Source organism: Notolepis coatsorum, assembly GCF_963971535.1.
Source record: "Notolepis coatsorum genome assembly, chromosome: 17".
NCBI classification, from domain to species: Eukaryota; Metazoa; Chordata; class Actinopteri; order Aulopiformes; family Paralepididae; genus Notolepis; species Notolepis coatsorum.
In genome coordinates this window covers 55287795-55310336 of record NC_140181.1, presented here as the reverse complement: position 1 = coordinate 55310336, position 22542 = coordinate 55287795, and the positions used below count along the sequence as shown (strand labels likewise).

General features: G+C 42.2%; 1 protein-coding gene across 2 annotated transcripts in view; it reads left to right on the top strand.

The window, feature by feature from the left end:
* Positions 1 to 709: 709 nt before the first annotated feature.
* Positions 710 to 22542, top strand: part of LOC311244594 (voltage-gated potassium channel subunit beta-2-like) — a gene marked incomplete at its 5' end in the record, with an annotated part of 317065 nt that continues 295232 nt past the window's right edge. The window contains 2 exons of one of the 2 annotated variants that reach the window (XM_084334187.1): positions 710 to 760; positions 5257 to 5600. In XM_084334187.1, coding sequence (XP_084190313.1) covers positions 710 to 760; positions 5257 to 5600 — 395 coding nt within the window. Of the gene's footprint in view, positions 761 to 5154; positions 5601 to 22542 lie in introns of those variants that run through there. The other variant, XM_084334186.1, reaches the window with a different exon arrangement.

Sequence of the window (22542 nt, the reverse complement as noted above, 5' to 3'; positions counted from 1 at the left end):
TCAATGTTCCTGAACGGTGTTACTCTATCTAGTATTTATAATACAATATTTATTGCTAAGTGGGAAATTTAACTAAGATTTAAGATTTTCTTTTTTTAATAAATCATAGTTCCACTATTGTTTTTTGCATTTTATGGTTTATCCCTCCATAGGAAGGTCAGCAGCATCTTAACGAAGAACATTCCCGACAACCCCCCCCCCCCTCCCCCCCCCTCCTGCCACGATGTGATGTGGTCCTTTTTGTATATGTCAGTTTGTGTTTTACACACACACACACACACACACACACACACACACACACACACACACACACACACACACACACACACACACACACACACACACACACACACACACACACACACGCTTCCCTAGGAACAAGCAAAAAGGAAGGGCTTTCAGGATTCATTTAGCTGGTTCAGACAATCCAAAAGCTTTTAGAGGCAAAGTCCAGCTAAATAATTTACTTGTGGGATTATATGCTGGGCTGTGCAGAGCAGATGAGGCGCGGCTGTGATAGGGCTTCCTGTGTGCCATGAAGTGAGGTGGGTGCGGGGCGTGTTGGGGTGGGTGGGGGGGATCCAGAGCATTGTCAACTCCTCCACAGAGGAGGCATCCCAGACTCTCAACAGTGCAGAAGAAGTGTTCTGGTCGGCTCGACTGGAGCGTTCGCAGTCTAAACCTGGCCGCCGCTGCGCAGGGCTCTGCCATGGGCAGTGTGGCCCAGAACCCCTACATGAGCCGGACGGCAAGCACCCGGGTAAGTGGTGGAGAATGCCGGATTGGATGATGGATGAAGGGAGAGAGGGATGAGCGGATGGATGCTGCATGGAGATGCTGCCCATGTCTGGACTGCCACGCCGTGCCACGGGCACACCACGAAGAGGGTGAAAAGCATGGTTGACCAAGACCTCTCTCTCTCCCTCTCTCTCTCTCTCTCCCTTCTCTTTCCTGGACTGCTGTTCCTCTACTGCTCGACCTCAGCATGGAAGCAGGCAGACGACGTGTTCCATCTTAGTTCATGGGGACAGGAGCTGTTTAAATATTGAGCGGCTTGGTATCTCGGCTCGGCCTGGGACAGCTGTGGGACCGCTGTGCCGTAGCTGCTTATGGAAGATGGTGGCTTGTTATGATGATGGAGGAAAGAAGTAGTGATGTGTCGTTCGCACATGATCCAGTTCTTTTGAGGAGCAGCTCTTTGGTAGGAACGAAGGGAACCGAGTTGCTGGGAGGTGATTTAGGATGGATCATATTATAGTGGAAACAAGACAGACTACTTGATTAGACTCACTTTTAAACTTGCCATCGTTTCCAGACCTGTCCTGTAATGTGAGCTTGTAGGGAAACCGGAAATACTAATGAAGGAAGAGCATATAAATATGAATGAAATTAAGTCCTGTATACAATTGTACTGTATCTGTTGCGATGCATTGATTCAATACTGTAGCCTACAAATGTTACGCTGCTTTCTGCACTGATAAACCATTTGAAATTATATTTAAAAAACATGTGTGTGTGTATATATATATACATGCAGTTATATATTTAATTGAATGGTTCTCGAAAAGGAATAGAGAAATGGGAAAGGAGGAATAGGGAGGAAACCATCACTGCGGTTTTGTGAGAATCTCCCTTTTCAACCTGAACTGAGGGTTGAACTGGTCCCTTTTCAATCTGAACTGAGGGTTGAACTGGTCCCTTTTCAACCTGAGCTGAGGGTTGAACTGGTCCCTTTTCAATCTGAACTGAGGGTTGAACTTGTCCCTTTTCAATCTGAACTGAGGGTTGAACTGGTCCCTTTTCATGCTGAACAATACATTTCAATAACCCCTAGGGTTCGAAGTAGCAGTATATTGTGGGATGTTAAAAACACACAGACATCAAATTAATTATATACTGTAATTCATTATATATCCTTAAAAAGTTGACTTTTGTGAGAGGTTCCCGATTGACGGCAACGATAAGAAGATTATAGGCCACAACCATTTACACTTTGCCAAGACATCCAGCATCTGTACCGTTTATTCTACAAATAATATAACTATATTATTTTGTGTTGTTGATTTTGTGTTGCTTACAACTCTTGTAGTTAGAGGCTCATGGCACGAATTTAATGAATCATTTTAACATCAGAGATGCTACAGTTCATCCCATGTTTTAGTTTATATTAGGATCAGTTGTTCCTCGTCAGCATTAGGCACATTTAGTCAGTGCCGGGTGTAGGAATAGCTGTGTGTTGATATTTGACCTTCGTCGGTTTGACTATCCTCTTTGATTTGCCTACAGACATTTTACATACATGTCATCTAGTAGGCGGAACTCTGTTTCCGAAACCAAACCATGGGCGCCATCTTTTTGGCAGAGAGTCCAGGGACATCCTGGATGAAAGTGCTTTGCACGGACAGGTAAACGACAATGTGGTTTTATTCAGACTGTCCCTGGAATATCACTTCCCCCAAAAGATGTTCAGATTCAGATTCAGCGATTCTGCCATATGCAACAAGTAAAATGGAATTCTTGCTCTCTGTTTGCTCCACAGCATAAAGGAATAAAAAGCAACGATTAACAGAAAAAGCAGGTATTTATATACAATAAACTGTCTGTGGTATGTGCAATAACATACTGTAAGTACAAATAAGTACAAACAAATCTAAATAAGTACACATTCAACAAGTTAAAAATAATTGCACATTATCCAGTCCAGTAATGAGCGGATTAACTCTTCATCAGGTGTACTGCCTGTGGGTAGAAACTGTTCTTGTACAAGTGACCGGATCGCAGGGGGGAGAACAGCTGGTGTCCCGGGTGGTTGTGGTCCTGGATGATGGAGATGGCTTTGTTCCGACACCTGGACTCATGGATCTCCCCGATGATCTTTTCTGCCATCCTCACGAGCCTCTGGATGGCTTTCAGCCTCTGGATGGTCATTATTGCGTGCTTATGCCACACTTCCTGAGGCATCGCAGGGGGTGGAGGCGCTGGTGGGCCTTCTTGAGCATGACCTCCATATTGTAGGTCCACCTTAGGTCATCAGAGATCGGGAGTCCTAGGAACCGGATGGCGGAGTGGTTGCCCTGATGTCTCCTGGAGTCCACGGTGAGCTCCTTAGTCTTGCTGGCATTCAGTGGCAAAGCCAAGGGCGAAGGCAGCAGCCTTGGGGCGCACCGGTGTTGAGGATCAGAGTGGTTGAGATGTTGTCACCAATCCTCAACACTTGTGGCCTGCCCGTTAAAAAGTCCATAATCCAGTTGCAGGTGGGGGTGTCCAGGCCTAGGTCCTTCAGCTTCAGGACCAGTTTAGCAGGCACAAGGGTGTTAAACGCAGAGCTGTAGTCAATAAACAGCAGTCGGACGTAGGTGTCTCCCTTGTCCAGGTGTTCCAGGGCAGTGTGTAGTGCCAGGGAGATGGCATCGTCTACAGACCTGTTTGGTCTATAGGCGAACTGCAGTGAGTCTATGGAGTCTGGGATGATGCTGTTTATGTGAGGCATGACCAGCTTCTCCATGCACTTCATGGCTATGGTTGTTCGGGCCACCGGACGATAGTCATTGAGGCCAGTAACCCTGGTCTTCTTGGGTAGTGGCACAATGGTTGTCTCTTTTAAGCACACTGGAACGACGGCCTGCTGCAGTGATGCATTGAATATGTTGGTGAACACAGGAGCCAGCTGGTCCACACAGGTCTTAAAGACACAGGGTGAAATTTGGTCTGGACCAGCTGCATTCCCTGCTTTCACCTTCTGGAAGGTTCTGCGGACCTCATACTCCCGAGGTTCCTCTGGTTGGGTGGTCAGTTTGTTGGTTTGTGCAGTGTGCAGTGTGCTCGTGGTTTGGGTTCAGAAGCAATGAGTGTTGCCTAGGCGGTCAGTTCTCAAGAGGTATATAATACATCAGATGGGCAATATGTCATCTGCACTGAATTTTTATCATCACACCTCTTTTGGGGGGGAAACAACTCAAGGAATAAGTGTTGTGGATGATGTTTGTTCATAAACTTCAAAAAAGTTAAGGACAAAACACAGGGATTTAGATCACGCCAAAGACTATCAAGGCCCAGAAATAGTCATTACCTAAGAGGAAGTTACCTAAGAAGTTTTAAGTCACTTGAAGATTCATAAGCGTGACATCAAATGACCAGGATAGGGAAATGGGGAAATATCCTGCAGCTGAATGGGGAAATACCATAGAGACTGAAGGAGCCTGAAAACGGATCAATCCTAACTTTTACCAATGGTGTGAACGTTCAATGACGGAGAGTGTTGGAAAGTAATTGCTTGCCTTAACATGGTGCACTAACAAATCAAACGTTTCAAACAATGTAAGCGGTCTGCCGCAGATATTTAGGAACAGCTCAATAGGAACAGTGTTTACCCCAAAAGTAGGTGCGGCTACGAAAAAAGGCAAAGCACCCAGATGTTCCACACTGATGTATGTTCTTTAACTCGGTACGCCTTCCCCTCAACCAGCGAGATTCAACATTCTTCACGCATGCCACAGTACCCACAAACCTTTGCCCCTGCCACCCCGATTGCTTGTGTGCATGAGGACCTCGCACCGCTGAGAACACACACACTCATCGAATACACACACACACACACACACACACACACACACACACACACACACACACACACACACACACACCAGTAGATGGAACGCCACAAAGCTCCCTCGTCCCACCGTATGTTTCCTTGAAACACAACTCGGAATAAGCTATCCCCCCATATCACCTTTTCAGGAAGCCATTGTGTTTTGGGCCCATCATAATAGGGCTGAATGGAGGAGGGGGGGTGTGGACACAGCGTGACAGGGTGAAGGGTGGCTCTGATTACAACATAGGCCATGATGCATGGGACTGGGGCTAGGGGAGGGGGAGGTTATCATGTTGGCCTCCCAACCACCCTCCCACTTTGGAACAGCAGACAAGGGAAACAGGTGCTATTTAAAGCCATGGATCTGTCCCACACCCTCTCCAATGCCAGCGGTACGACACTAGCTCTGTCCGACGTCCGTCCGTCTGTCTTGTCTTTTTCGTTGATGATCCCCTTTGCTTGACACCTTCTCCAACACCACCACTACCACCAGCACCGCCGCCACCACCACCACCGCTGCCACGACAGTGGCTCTGACCAGCATCGGCACGAGCATCTTGGGCATGTTCGCCACCACCAGGGGCACCCTGACGGAGATGCGGGGAGGCGGCCGCAACCGCAGCCTGAGCCGCCAAATGAGCACCCCGCTTGTCGACCCCTTTCAGATGCCCAAGCCCGGGGGCGGTGGAGGGGGGACGGCACCACCGGGGAGCAGAGAGGTAGGCGGGATACGGCGGAGCAGCAGCATCACCAGCGGCGGTGGCGGAGGGGGCAAGATGCTGTCCCTGTCGTCCATGAGCGAGAGCGTGCGCAGCGGCCTGAGCTGCTTCCTGTCGGAGCAGGCCATGGAGCAGGAGGAGCGGCAGCAGCGCAGCAACCAGCTGGCTGAGTACCAGCGTCTGCGGGAGGTGCGCGCCGCCGCGCAACTCAAGAACCTGGAGGACTTCCTCAGGATGAACCACGTGGCACTGAGGGAGTGCGTGTCCTACACCACCGGCATGAGGTACAGGTAAGGAGAGGCCTGTTGTTAACTCACAGCTCCAGGAGCACAGAGGAGAGCAGGACCTGCATGGCTTCAGATATGGAGGATGGTTGAGATGTGGTTGCTGTGGTCAGGAGCAACACGGCCTCATCAAAACATTTAAATAAAGTACTAATCGACCACAGGAAAAAAGGTACATAATGTACGTTATGTTATAGCCATAAGTCATATAATTACGTATTGTATCGGCAAAAACCCAAAACAAATGCCGCAACCAGGAGTTGAACCAACAATCATTGCAGTCACAGGGGTAACTATGATTATAGTTAGAGTTAAGGTTAGTTTTAACATTGGTTAGTTGTAACAATGTTATTGTTAAGATATGAGGTTAGGGTTATGGTTAGGGTTCGATTCACAGCTGGGGAACTTAAAGGTTTTCTGAAAACATAAAAAGTAAAAAAGAATTATAATAATTATAATATCATTTTTATACATGTACTTATTTGTAATACGTACACATGTTAAATCTTTTATACAATATGTAAAAATATTTTACTCTATATAACTATACATTATGTAGCTTTTATCCTGTGGTTGATTAGTACTTAATTTACATATTTTAAGCGAGATTGGGCCGTGGCTTGAGATATGTGGAGGATGGTTGATAAAGGGTAAACAAGAAGGAGGTGGTTGGGTGGGGGGCAGTGGTACTGGTGCTCAATGGGGTAGAGCATGACATTAACACTGCTGGGGTTAAGAATGTGAGTACTCCTGGCTCTTTAGTTAAAGGGACCTATTGTGAAAATGTCCTGTGTTGCATTGTTTTTACAGAATGAGGGGTTGTCCCAACAATGAGAAAATGTTAAATATGTGCATTGTGCCTTTTCTGCACTTCAGCTGTGATAAGAATCCTCATCTGCACTATCTTGGATGCAAACTTATTTAGCAAACCGGAAACAAATAGTTTTTTTTAATGGGAGTTACTCAGAAGTTAAAACGGTAAGGTGTGGAGTACCCCAAGGAAGTTGCCTTGGGCCTTTGCTCTACACCATATTTACAAATGACATGCCTCTTGTCCTAAATAAGTCCTATATTTCTATGTATGCGGATGATTCAACGATTTACACATCAGCCTCAACAGCCAATGAATTAAATACGGTCCTAAAAGCAGAGTTGCAATCAGTGATGGAATGGATAAAGAATAACAAACTAGTTCTAAACATATCAAAGACAAGTAGCATCATTTTCGGTTCAAACCATACTCTAAGAACGAACCCAGTCTTGAAACTTTTGATAAGTGATGTGGTAATTAATCAAGTCCAGGAGACTAAACTCCTAGGGGTAACATTAGACAGTAAATTGTCATGGTCACACCATATAAACAATATAGTAGTGAAAATGGGAAGAGGGATTTCTGTTGTTAAAAGATGTGCTCATTTGTTACCACTAAATTCTATCAAACAGGTCATTCAAGCTCTGGTTTTGTCAAATCTTGACTATTGTCCTGCAGTATGGTCGAATGTAACGACGAGTAAACTGAAAAAATTACAAATGGTACAAAACAAAGCAGCACGTATAGCGCTTCGCTGTGAGTACAGAACTAATGTTGCAGCGATGCACAGTTGTTTAACTTGGTTACTTGTCAAACATAAATTACTCTGCTCACTCCTTGTATTCACTAGGAATATTTTTGTTACAAAGATCCCCTCAATTTTATATAACAATTTATCAATAAGTATTGACAGACACAACCATTCCACCAGACATGCTTCTGCACGAGGTTTTACACTTCCAAAAGTGAGGTCGAATGCAATGAAGCGAACTGTCATGTTCCGTGGTATGCAGGAATGGAACTCTCTTCCCAGACATGTTAAGCAGGAGAATAGTAAATGCCGTTTCAAAATCGTGGTAAAACAACATTTTCAACCAAAGAAATTGACATTCCCTAATAGATAGTGTGTACGTAAATTAAAATGTATGTGTCTGATAAAGAGATAGGTATATATGGATGAAAAGGCATGTGTCTGATAGGGATATATTATTAAAATATTGTATAATTTTGTATTTTTATATTGTATTATGAATTTGATTAGGGTTTTTATTGTTGTTTTAATTGTCTGTATGACATGTAAATGTTGTGAGTGTATAAGGGTTTTTATTGTTGTTTTAATGGTCTGTATGTCATGTAAATGTTATGAGTGTATAAGGGTTTTTATTGTTGTTTTAATTGTCTGTATGACATGTAAATGTTGTGAGTGTATACGTCTGTAACTGTATTTTATGTGTTATGGACCCCAGGAAGAATAGCCCCAGCAGCACTGCTGTGGCTAATGGGGATCCAAATAAACTTAAACTTAAACTTAAACTTCTTGAAATGAGACATTCAGAATTATAAACAGATATAAGCAGTTCACACAGCGCATTGAGCACATGACTGAAAGAGAGAGGTATAGAAGCTGCTAGAATACATAATCAGACATTTAGGGGACCTCAAATACCTATATTAAATAGTTAAAAAATACTAAAATATGTCTAAACATGAATGGTGCCACCAGTGATTTTCAATTGAAACAGCTGCCCTGTCAAGCATACACATAGCTGGACTGGGGTGAGTTCTGTCCTGCATTTGCAATTGAAAAGTCAGTAGTGACATCAAGGTGTGTGTTAGGAACTGGAGACTACTGTATGGATGGCATACTATGTACTATGTACGGATGAGCTCTGTGGTCATCAGAGACTAGGGTAAGATTCCTGGCACTGTTGCCCTTCATATAGTACCACTGTCATCATCCTGGAATTATGTTCTCAGGTATCCCCTCCAACAATAACATGGCTGACCGGTTTGATGTAGAAAAGGTGCCACCAATCCTGATCAAGCTGGACATTTCAATGAATTCAGTTGAGGGCACGAGTGGATATATGAGGAATTCAGTAGCCACTTTTCTACAGCATGCATGGGCTTGCATAGCCAACACAAAATGATTTCCAACACAAAGTGGAAATATATGCACATTTAGTTTATTGGAGACTACAGTATAGCCCAGTTGATAAGTTACAAAAAAGTACAAAAGTTACACATCTTTGTGTGAAAACAAGTCACATAGGACCTGTGATATGTTTGAAAAAGTGTGAAAACAAGTCAAATAGGACCTGTGATACTGTATGTGTGAAAACAAGTCACAATAGGACCTGTTATGTGAAAACAAGTCACATAGGACCTGAGATGAGTGTGAAAACAAGTCACATAGGACCTGAGATGTGTGAAAACAAGTTAGTCAAATCTGAAGTTCATCATAGCCCTTGGGAATAAATGGTAGATATTCAGCTAGTGATGCACCGCTGTGAAAATTGTGGCCGATACCGATAACCGATATTAATATTGCTGTTCTGGCCGATACCGATATTTACCGATGTCGATATCTCTGTATAGAAAACACTTTTTTATGATAATCAAATAAAGAACTATTTTCCAAAACGTCTTTTTTTGTACTTTTGTAACTTATTTTCAGAAATTACTGATATTCTTATACTATTTAAGGCAAAAAAAAATATATATATATTTTTTTTATATCGGTTCATATCTGCCCTATCTTGATATTGGACCGATACCGATGTGTAAAAAAACTGCCACATCGGCCGATATTATATCGGCGGCCGATATATCGTGCATCATTGTATTCAGCACACTGGCCCTAAAAGGGGGGAATGAATTGGATTCACCATGATAGCCTATACTCATGAACAAGTATTAAAATTGTATTCCTATTGTTGCAACATTTTTACTTGTCTTAGATGGGTAAACACAGGTGTATTCGTCTATATAACTATCTGTGCAGAGCTGGAAATTTGTATTAATAGGGTCCCCACGGATCATTCAAAAGTCTTAAAATGACTTTTTGATTTTTTTTCAAGGTCTAAACAATTCTTAAAATGAGGATAGATATTGTAACGTTTCCAGTATGACCAGGGATAACCCTATGTAATTCAATGTGATCAACACCTGCAAATGTGTTGTCAGTTATCCAACAGCTAGAGGAAGCAAGAGACATGGTACACCTAAAGTAATTTACACACTGTACACCTAAAGTCATTACAATATGTATATATTCATTATTCCTCTTATGACCTAGCAAGGCAGGCATGTCTGGACCTAAATGCATGTTCAATGGAGCGTGATGTGCAGTTTTTTTTACCCAGAAAACGTGTGTCTTTCTTTTAATTTCAGCTATTTATGCTTACCTGTAAGATAAATTTGACTGGAAAGGTCTCGTGCTTCTGAACAAAACAAGATATAGACTCCATGGTTTGATAGATACAGTATGTGACAAAACAGCTGTTCTAACCATTAACCATTGTGATGTTATAGCTCTACACGTGGGAAAATCACATCAAACTATTTTGAAATGTCTCTGAATTATCCTTGCACTGTGTAGTCTATAAATTGCTCTGAATATTTCAAGGGGGGGAAACACACGTAGGTATGTAAAGAGGGATGCGACTGTCGGCAGCCTTCCACTGTTCAGCAGCTATGTTCATAATTTCAGAGATATCTGCCTGATGTTATTCATCATACTATCTAATGTACAGTCAGACCTGTAGTGCCACTATATTACCAACCGTGTAGGCCTGTGAAAAGAGGGATGTGACTTCCTGTTAAAGCAGATATGTTCATATTCAGCGGTAGCCATCTCTCTTATGTTATATTCATCATACCATTTCAAATTTACTATCACCACTATTCCTAGTTTGAGTCAACTGTTTGATTGTGGAGGTGAAAACAATGTAAACCATGAAGCCTAAATGCAGCACTAGTGATACGGTATAGCTACTGTACATCACTTGGAGGTTGTGTAACCTCATTTAAATTGTGTTCCTTGAAATGTTGAGGCAGATATAGGCCTATTTTCTTTTTTAAATATATACGTATGCCTATAGCCTAAACAATAATGTTTTGTATCTGCCAAGAAATGTTATATCGGTGGCAGTGCATCCTTAATTACTTGTGAAATGCAACAACATTGCATACTGTATTTGAGTTTACTTTCTTTTTGCTGTGGACATTTTATTGTTTATTCCCTTGTATAGGTATTAAAAAGGTATTAAAAGTCATTACATTTTAAGGGCGGCTAGGTGGTGTAGTGGTCTAAGGCACTCGCCACCAGTGTGGAGACGCTAGGATTCGCGTGTTCGAATCCAGCTCTCCACATTGTTTTTCAGTTTGGCTGGTCGTCCGCAGTAATACACATTGGCCGTATTACGGGGAGGGAAAACTGAAGGGTGGGGATCGAACGTTGTGAACAAGCGACTCCTACAAGTCGGTTGGTGCGCCTGCGCAGTAGAATCAGGAAGTGTCGGGGGCAGCGTGAGCCTCCCACGCGTTACTCCTCGACACTGAGAGGTCGAGCTGCGCAGGTGAAAAGATGCGACTGCTGTTACCTCAAGTACCGGAGGGGACTTGTGCTATGTATGACTTAGTCCACATTGCAGCCGGCTTGTGGGAGGCAAGAAACAGCGTTCGTGACAGGGGAGGGTTGAATTGGATGATACGAAATTGGGATGGGAGAAAAATATAGAAAAATGGGAGAAAAAGTGGATCAAAAAAAAAAAAAGTCATTACATTTTAAGTTGGGAATAGTGCAGATACTGTACCCTGTTGTTAGGCTCCCGGTGGGCTATGGAGACCCGGTGTTACGATTTGGTAGGTGTGTTGGACGCAGGTGCAGTACAGGACAGATACGACGACAGGTAGATGTTGGTTTTCAAACAAGGCACTGTTACTTTATTTGTGTAACGGACGGCACACTCAGATGAGGGCATATAAATGAAAGTGGAGAAAGCACATCTCCAACACACGTTAAAGTAAGCGTAATAAACAAGTAATCTACACGATGAAAAGAAGGAAAATAAAGGGGAAAAAGCAAGTCTCCAAAACCCACGGCGAAAGGAAAATGCGTCCAATGACGACGTTGCATACACACACAGCAATCTAATACATTACATCTAGGAGCGACATGGCAGTCAGAGTGACACGACGACTCTGAACATTAGCGAACATACTATCCTCCTATGGCAAGGAGCGATAAGGTTTACTCACACAGCTATTACTCACAGGCAGTTTGGCGATAGACTCACAGTGTCAATAGTAACATGGAAGAGCATATAAAGCCACTTTAACTAGACACACCAGGTGCCAATGAATGCAATTAGGGCAGAGCAAAACCCCAAACGTTACACCCGGCTCCATGGAGACTATTTGGGCACTTGTGTTGTTGAACAAAAAAAAGTGGAAAGATCAGAGGACTCTTGTATGAAATGAGAAATAAACTATCCTAACACCGGAGTTCCACCACAGAGCCCTATAATTAAAATGCCCTTGTATGAAATAAACTATCCAAACACCGGAGTTCCACCACAGCAATGGTGTTGAGAGTGTGTCTTAGTCTGTCCATCTTTACGTTGGCGCCCACACATAGCTGTGTAGAATAGAAAGAGTGTGTACTGTTGTTGGATTAGAGTGTCCACTCATTAACCCTTAGTGGGCCCTCCACCGACCAAGAGCCAAACAAAAGGTAAGCTAATTATATGTCACTCTCCATATGTCACTGGAATTTATATATACAAAAATAAAGCGATTAAAGGCTAACACTTTGGGTGGCTGCCCATGGCTGCTGTTAAGTTTTCTTAACTCAATCAACGCCAGACCCAAGGATAGTTGGGTTATCTCGCCATGCGTTGAGCGCCAGGACCCCCGAAAACCAGAGTATAGTCGGGTTTTCATCGTTATTTCTTTTATTAGATATTTTTATTCATTTCTCTCACACGGACCTCGGGGTTACCATAGGGAACCACTCTGAGATCGCTAGAGTGCAATATCGGCCGCCTCCAGGTAGTGGCAGTATCGCCCACCCTTCAAAACCTTTTTTCACACACAGTGTTACATTCAAATGTCTCCGGGTGCAGTTTTCTTGGTCAGGCGAGTCTAGCGGTTCACTCGATGGCATTGGAACGCGTCCAATGCCCCCGATGCATGTGCTGTGGTGGATTATGTTGGCGACACGATGGACACCAATACTGGAAATCGCGATCAGACAATTGGAATATTCTTTTTGGGGTACCTCCTAGTGAAGGTAAGGACTATATGACATCAATCCTGCTTTGATCCAACCATGATTTCACATTGATCGTTGCGACTAGGGATGCACGATAATTATCGGGCCGATAATTATCGGGCCGATATCAGCAATTATGACGTCATCCCGATAAACCCGATAACGTTATTGATAGCTCCGATAATATATAATACATTTTTTGGTTAAAAGAAATCCGGTGTGGGTGGATTTGGATGAAGGGCGCTTGTTTTTATTATAGCCTCCTCCCGTTTTGCCAGTACTGTGGTAAAACTGATAGCGTGTGGTTTAGGAATAGGGAGTTTTTCACAAATCCAGCGCTCCCTTTCATGGCTGTGACGTAGTCACGTTACATTCGGAGGCAGACAGTCGATCTGCCAATTACGTCCCACCGCTTGCACCCACCTCTTCTTCTTACCACCAATCAGAAGCTCTCGTTCGTTTATTTACCTCCGGATTGTCAGTCATTACTCTACTCGGAGCTAACGTTATCTCCCCGCCAGCCACATTGACAAGTACCAGCGCTTATACATTACTGGCAAATGTCTTGTTGCACTTGTGGCAACGAGCGTTGTCAGCATCGACTTTAGTAAAATAGACCCAGACTTTTGAACGTTTCGTTCTGTCCGCCATTATGAGAGCAGAGCTGTCTGTACTCGGCAGCAGCGGCACCCGTGTGTGTGTGAGTGTGTGTGTGTGTGGGAGGGGAAGAGAGGAGAGAGCACAGCACAGCCTGCTCCCCGCGCAGGCAGAGACACTGAGGCAGGAGAGATATAGACAACGGCCAACAAGATTAGTTTGCGACGTTTAAATTCCTCAAAAAAACCTCCATAATTTCTCGAGTACCGATGACGTCGGAGCTTATAAATACTAAAAAAATATTATAATACAATAAATATCGGTTATCGGTATCGGTTATCAGCTTGAGGAGCATAAAGTTATCGGTATCGGTGTCAAAAAATCAATATCGTGCATCCCTAGTTGCGCCCATGTGTAACGTACTCCAGAACGTATGCCGTTGGTGACGATCAACGCATAAAAAAACGACCCCCTTTCATGCATTCATGATGAAACATAATACCTATTATATACATTTGATTTGGAAATAGTAGCGTGTCCAGGCGAGCAATGCCAACACTTTTAGTAAAATTCACGTATTCCTCCATAGCGCCGTTTTATGGAATTAACCAGGATCACTCTGAAACTATACTTATATTCACCACGGTATAACACGCAAACGTATACATGAAATTTATTCTTTTTCACATATTGAACGATGGATAGTTGATGTCAAATGAGCCATAGTATTGTATCCATAGCTATAATATAGAATATAGATATAGCCCTGCAAACACCGCCATGCAGCCCTATCTCTTAGAGTGGTGGCGCAGTAGGAACTAAAATGCTCTAGGCCTCCGGCGCTGAATGAGTTAAGAGAGAGGGCGTTTAGATAAATATTTGTATTTCATTATGTTGTTGGCCATGTTTGATTTCTAATGATGACTTGTTTTCTTGTCTGTATTTCCTCTCGCTGTCAGTAAAATATTCATTGTGTGACAAGTGATATGAAACAGCGGGACATGCTTTCTTTCACAAGAATATACAATGTCTTGTCGTGTTTGGGTACTGTTTCAGCACCATGTCAGGTTATTACTCTCATTTGACGAGAGTATCTTACCGGTAGTCATATTTTAAAAGAGTGTGATGACCAAACAATTAACAAACCATTACTAGTGAAGCCCCCCCCCCCCCCCTCACATCAAGTCTTTATTAACAGAACGTCTCCTGGGATACAAACAATAAGCAGCAACAACAACACCGAAGATGAGACATCAACACGTTTAAACAATTAAAATTAAAAGGAAGACGGCTGTTTAAAAATAAGACAAGTGTTTTGGTCATCGGATACCATAAATCATCAGCGTCGCCCCAGAGGTCAGAGACGGTTGTTGTTTAGACCAAAACGCGGTGTAGAGTATCAACTCTACTTTGTCTCCCTGACCTGACATCTCAGTGCAACCCTTCCTCTGTGAATGGCTGCCTGTGTGTGGCGGATCGTAGCGCTATTGAATTACTGCGGGTATTGTTTTTGGAAGACATAGCTGACTTTACCGGCCTGTAAGTAGTTGGCTGTCGTGTGATGTTTTGCCCACCCACTGGCTATAATTACTTTCTCTTATCAAATGCAACAAGGGTGTAATAGGAGCTTTAGTGCAAGTGCTAAGTATATATCTACAATGTCATCAGCTGCTTGCTGATATGGACATTAGTTGAAGGCATTATGTTTTCAGGGTTCCCACAGACATTGCAAAATGAAATTCAAGGACTTTCAAGTACTTTCCTAAGCACTATTTTTTATTTTAAAAGGGCATTTAAAAGGATACAATTCACTTGTAAATGCTGTTTTTTATAGAAAGAAAATCTGATCCAATATTTATGGCTTAATAACCAATTTCCAACAATTAGTTACACATTAACCCATTCTCTGCCACCACTTTGATCATCCTAAACCATCCTCTGCCAGCGCTATTTGTCTATGGAGATGTTCACCTTCTTTGCAGGGCTATAACTTTTTAAATTGTATTGCTAAATTGACATTACTATGGCCCATTCAACATCAATTATCTATCGTTCAGGATGTAGGAACGTTTTACTTTTTCATTCACACATTCATACTAAAATACCGTCTAGAGTATAAATATGTTTTTATCGTTTTCTGCAGTATTTCATAGAACGTGAGATATAGGCATAAATGCATATATTAGATTATCAAATGCAGTTTGATACCGATCCATGCTATATAAAAAATTTCAACTGTACATGGTCCTAAACGTCATGACTGATCATCTGTGAGTGAACGGAGGGGGGGGGGGGGGGGGGGGGGGGGGCGTTTATAATTCAATGACCAAATGATTTATGTAGTATGGGTGATATATTGATCAGAGCAGTTTGTATCGAAAATGATAAAGAAAAACGCTGAAACTCACCCCAGTCTCCTCATAGCGTTGGGCGATGAGAGTGGAGCAAACAGATCCCAATTATGGGATGTTGATCGATGCGATCCATTTCCGGTTTGTATATTACTAATACACGTCCAAATCATGTTGATTATTGAGTTATGGCAAAGATCCATATCGACGGTGTCTGTATTGAGCCCTGGGACGATAAACGAGTGGCCGGACGAAAATAGGGGACGGACCGAGCTACAATGGGCACTTCCGGTTTGGCAACTCGCCGATCGGCCACCAGGTGGCGGTATTGAAGCGTTGCAGAGTTGTGATGGCTCAGACAGCATCAGCCAAGACTCCGTGGGTGAAATATGAATACCATGATGGAAATATGAAATATTGATCTCAAACACGACTTACGGCGTGATTGGCAGACAACGCATGGCGGAGAAACCCGCCTTAACACGTGGTTGGCGGAGAATGGGTTAAATAAAAAAAATATGTATTTCTTGATTCAGAGCAATTTTATCACAGATGAACAACACTTTCAATGTGAATGGTTGATTTGAATTTCAAGGACTTTTAAAGCACCTTGTTAAAAAATTGGCTGTTCTCAAGGAATTCCAGGCCTTGACTTTTTTTTTTTTTCAAAAATCAAGCACTTTAAGCACTTCAAGGACCTTGTGTGAACCCTGTGTTTTATTGCAAATTGTGGTCACTCACTCACTCATGGACGTTCTGTGGGACATTGTACTCTGTTCCGATCAGCTCAATTAACACCACTTCCACTTTTCCTTTCGTGATTTGAGTGCAATCTCCCTTCCGTTTCTTTCACACTACTTCTCTTCGACACTGCTTCTCTTCAACACTGCTTCTCTTCGACAGCGCTTCTCTTCGACACCACTGGTCTGGCTGGTGTGTGGTGTCTTCTTATTACTGTGCTGCAGTGGCAGAATGAATGAGAGAAAATGTGTAATGTCCAAATAATCTTTAGCTTTGCAACAAAAGTGCATGTATCACTTTACGAAAATGTAGCTAAACAAAACCCAAGACACGTATAATCACAGGCAGGATCACCACTTGTTGGAAAACAGTCCGTTCCTTGAGATTCACACATTTAGGGAGTACACAACTTAACAGAGATCAGCACAACCGGAGTGCAATGGTTGAGCCTCACCCAATGCAATCTCAACAACAGCCCAATTGTTTTACCTGGCAACTGCTTGGCTGGCAATGATCATTACAAATAAATATATAATTTCAAATAGCTGGGAGCTTTAGCTAGCAAGACAGTGTAACCAAACAACGTTCTCATTCCATGCCTGGCTGCACCTACAGTACTCATGACGTTAGTTATGCCGTGGCTCTGGACGGTTTAGTGCTTGTTTTAAATACCAAGTAGGGCAGTTAACCTTCTGTAGTGTGGTAGTGAAAGGTTAACCTTCTGTAGTGTGGTAGTGAAAGGTTAACCTTCTGTAGTGTGGTAGTGAACGGTTAACCTCCTGTAGTGTGGTAGTGACAGGTTAACCTCCTGTTGTGTGGTAGTGAAAGGTGTAGTGTGGTAGTGAAAGGTTAACCGCCTGTAGTGTGGTAGTGAAAGGTTAACCTTCTGTAGTGTGGTAGTGAAAGGTTAACCTTCTGTAGTGTGGTAGTGAAAGGTTAACCTCCTGTAGTGTGGTAGTGAAAGGGTTGAAGTTTGTAGCTCTTGCCTAATGCCTTTTGTAGTTAGTAGGGATGGGTACCTTTCACATTTAAACCGATACGGTACCGGTACCGGTACCTGTGAATCGATACCGGTACCCAACGGTACCTTTTTTCGGTACTTTAGTCTCAAGAAATTTAATTTACCCTACCTCAGTCGTAAAAAAGAAATCCAAACTTCAAATAACTACAATTTCGACAGTTTTCAGCTTGCCATTGCTCCGACTGCTTTGTTGAATCAAGTCAAATCCTAGGTAAGCATATATTGTGCGTGTGAACGTTGACATGAAAAGAAAAAAGGTAAAAAAAATTAAATAATAATAATTCTTTGTATCTCACTTGAATCGATACTCGGTAGTACCGACGTGTTTCGGTTCGGTACCTCTAAAGTACCAAATTCGGTACCCATCCCTAGTAGTTAGTGTTGCTGTTAATGTCCACAAATACTAATATGCACAGTATACAGTTGGAACACACCAACATTATGGAAAATGCACTTACCGTCTTCTCTGGAGTCAGACAAAAAGATAGATACCAATTTCCTCTCTGTGGGTTCAGTAGAAAGCTATCCGGCTGCAAGCTACAGTAGCCTAGCTTAAAACTCTGGGGGAGGTGGTCAACAGCTAGGCTAGCCGTATCCTTATTAGATTAATTGATATTGTGGTGGATGATAATGACATTTTGCTTAATATTACCTAAGGAAGGAGTCAACTTTTGCCAAGGAATGTAGCCGTTAACCTTAAATCACTGCTCAATGACATTCATCCACTCTTTCTGTGCTCATCTTCCCCTTCATAGCTAAAGTGAATGGAGTTTTCTTTAATAGGGGGTGTCTGGGGGTGAACTGGAGGTGGTAGGGTGCTCTGTGAACTTGCATCTAGGATACAAAATAGTAACACAACCACACAATCAGTGAATGATGTTGGTCCAAGCAACAGGTTGTGGGAGTTTTTTGCTCAATGTAGCCACTCTCCTATATGCAGGCCGGGGAAAAGGATCATTGAACTGTCAGCTTGTAGGATGTCTTTACTCGCACATGTGCTCCTAAATTATTTTTCCCGTTCTATCTTTAGTCGCAAATGTGAGTGAAACGCTCGCACTGCCGAGCCCTGCATATACAGTAGTATGTCTGTCTTGTGTTGCTGCTTTCTGGCAGCTTGTGGGATGAGATGGCGTTTGTAGTGACGTGGTGAGAGATAGTACAATGTCCTGGTCACAAATTCTTCGGGGGTGTTACTGTAAACAGTCTCACCCCCAGCTTGTTCATTGGGGCAGAACTCTCACCCAATGAAGGAAAAATATATACTGTATATATTTATTTTCTTTTTACAAAAAAATGAATATGTATATATTTATCTTTTTTACATCTGTGTGTGTGTGTGTGTGTGTGTGTGTGTGTGTGTGTGTGTGTGTGTGTGTGTGTGTGTGTGTGTGTGAATCCGCGCAATATCTCGCAAACTATAGGGTCGATCAGCCGGTGCTTTGGCGCAGAAGGTAGAGGCTATAAGGATGAGTGTATGGGAATATATTTCACATTAGGCAACACAACGAATTTTGGGGGAATTAATTTCCAGCATTCTCCATTGACTTTCATTTAGTCCGTTGTGTAGTTGTAGTGCACCTTTTTTGAACAACGGCTTCAAATGCTGCCACCGGGACTACTGCAGGGGGTCAGCACAGAGACAGTGCAATACTACAGACTCCCTCCATCCCAACATGCTTTGCTTTTGCAGCAAGATGTGTGGTTCTAGTTGTTTTATAAGATGTCAAATAGTTTATACTGTTATAATTGTGTGGTTTATTGTCTTTATCTTTCCATGTTGCTAGATGGGCGACACACAGGAACACACACACACACACACATGCATTGGGTCTAGAGATGTTCCGATACCATTTTTTCCTTTCCGGTCCGATTCCGATACCTAAGCTTTGGGTATCGGCCGATACCGATATTGATCCGATACCAGTGCATACGTTAAATTTTTTTTTAATTAATTTTCTTTTTTTATAAATTATAATTATATATATATTTTTTTTATACAGCTACTGTTTTATATATACTGTTTTTTAGTAATAACTAGAAAATAATGGTATTTATTCAACAACAGGTGATTGTATAGATTTGTATTAGTATCATTAATCAATGAGTATGGGGCTGCAGCACTGCAGATATACCCTACTCTCTCTCGTTTACGACATACACAACTTTCGTCTTGTTTACACCAGGGTCCCCCATTTTCAATTAATCATAACATGACATACAGATAGACAGTAATGTTACATCTAGACATTTATGACATACCAGATCTACAAATATACTAGACATTTATGACATACCAGATCTACAAATATACAGCACTGTTTGTGATACAAAAATAGTAGAGTATATATAGTAATAATAGAGTATATATATTTGAGGGGGAATAAACTGTACATTGGAAGAGGTCTACAAATATACAGCACTGTTTGTGATACAAAAATAGTAGAGTATATATAGTAATAATAGAGTATATACATTTGAGGGGGAATAAACTGTACATATACAGCACTGTTTGTGATACAAAAATAGTAGAGTACATTAACCTGGCACACAACATATTTGTTCACGTGTCATTTTTCTTTCACTCTAAAGGAAATATGTCTCACATACAGTAGACCCCCCAGTACTTTGTGGAGATGAAGATGATGAGTACCAGTCTTCTCCTCAGACATATAAAATCAGTTTTTCAATACAAGTACGACTCAAGACACAGAACATTAGTATGCAAAATAAAAAATGAACACAGATTTGAGTGTGAATGAAAACTTTATTTTAACAGATTGCAGAATGGGTACAATACAGTACGGCTCAATACACACAATTGTTAAGGGGATGCAGACCAGAGAAAGACGTTTGTCTTGTTTACATCAGGGTCCCCCATTTTCAATTCATATCGACATAGGGACATACAGGTATTTAGTACCGATACATGTGACATATACGGTATTCAAATATACAGTACTGTAAGTTGCTGAGCCACAGTTTCTAACCTGTAACATATTCCTCAAGAAAAGGCACAAGGGTAGATCAAGGAGAACACTGTCGTTGAAGTTGTGTAGACCATCTTTCCATTCCTGGTAACGGTAATGCATTCTACATTGTTTGAAGTATTTGTAGTAGGTGGAAACATCTAGAGATGGAAATATGCAGCATTACACTTGATACAGTACTTTCTCACATGGTTGATTAAATTAACACTGTACATTTCAATATCATAATCAAAATACCTTGAATAATTTTGGTGCTAGTCAGGATTTTGGCCTTTGTAGTAATAAGGACAGGATCTGAGAGGGGCACATTGTCTGGGCATCGCTGGCACATCATCTCCTCAGGAACTAGGCATGGTGGATAAACAGCTTCCACTGAAGGAAGCCTCAAGTTTTCTGGGAGCACAGCAGGGATCATCTTTTTTTCCTGCATGTACTCAACCATGCTCTGCAGTTTGTCTTTCGGTGGATAGTACATGTCACAATCACCTTCATTCTGTGATGCATGTGGTGGTACAGTGCTTGGATCCAACTCTGTGCTTCTGGCTGTCCTGAACAATTGACTGTCCGTTTGAAACAAGTGCCATTTTGCTATGTACTTGTGGATACATGACTTTTTGGGTTTGGCGCATGGACAGTGCCACGTATTGATCTTGGTATCGTACACAACCATGACTCTTCCAAGCCGGCTGTACCATGAAGCTTTGGGCTCATAATACGGAAATGCACTTCTTTGACGGAGGGATTGCAATTTTAGAAAAAACAGAAAGTGGTACATATTGGGCTACGGCTAGGCTTTGATGATTAAGGCAGTCCTTCTTCTTATCTTCACCAAACCATTTTTCTTTCACCATCCTAGAGAGCGTTTCTTCGGCTAGCACTTCAATGGGAGCGTTGGATGTGCAGTAGTCAAGTGACCTCAGATGTATACACTTGAAGGAGTTGAATCCACTCAGCCATGCCAACTTCATATTTTTTTGGCACTCCTCACAACCAACATCAATGTTTTCCACCCCAAATGTTTGCACGACATGCAGTCACATGTATCGGTACTAAATACCTGTATGTCCCTATGTCGATATGAATTGAAAATGGGGGACCCTGATGTAAACAAGACAAACGTCTTTCTCTGGTCTGCATCCCCTTAACAATTGTGTGTATTGAGCCGTACTGTATTGTACCCATTCTGCAATCTGTTAAAATAAAGTTTTCATTCACACTCAAATCTGTGTTAATTTTTTATTTTGCATACTAATGTTCTGTGTCTTGAGTCGTACTTGTATTGAAAAACTGATTTTATATGTCTGAGGAGAAGACTGGTACTCATCATCTTCACACAAGATGAAAGTTGTGTATGTCGTAAACGAGAGAGAGAGAGAGCGAGAGAGAGAGAGCCCCCCCCTCCTCATCCGCATGCGCAGTAGTGCAAAGACTTGTCCAGGCCACAATACTTGTCCACGCCACGAAGCCCGCCTCAAACAGGAGTTGAATCCACTCAGCCATGCCAACTTCATATTTTTTTGGCACTCCTGTGACTCACAACCAACATCAATGTTTTCCACCCCAAATTTTTGCACAACATGCAGTCACATGTATCGGTACTAAATACCTGTATGTCCCTATGTCGATAAGAATTGAAAATGGGGGACCCTGATGTAAACAAGACAAACGTCTTTCCCTGGTCTGCATCCCCTTAACACTTTAACTGCCGAAGGTTAAATTCATGCTATACCATCCCTTGCCAGCTCTATTTGTCTATGGAGAAGTTCCCCTTCTTTGCAGGGCTATAACTTTTTAAATTCTATTGCTAGATTGCCATTATTATGGCCCATTCAATGTCCTATATGTATTGTTCAGGGTGTATGAACGTTAAACTTTTTCATTCACATATTCATACTAAAATATGATCTAAAGTATAAGTATGTTTTCATCTCTTTCTGCAGCTTTCTCCAGAACGTGATTTATAGCCCCAAATGCATTATATTGATGATCAAATACAGTTTGGTAGCGATCAGTGCCAGATGAAAAATTTCAAATGGACGTGCTTCTAGAAGTTTCTACGTATCATCTGATGATGACCGGATGGGCGGGGGATCGTTTATAATTCCGTGGGCAACGTTATACCATTCATCTAATGTGGGTCAAATGTTCATCATAGCAGTTAGT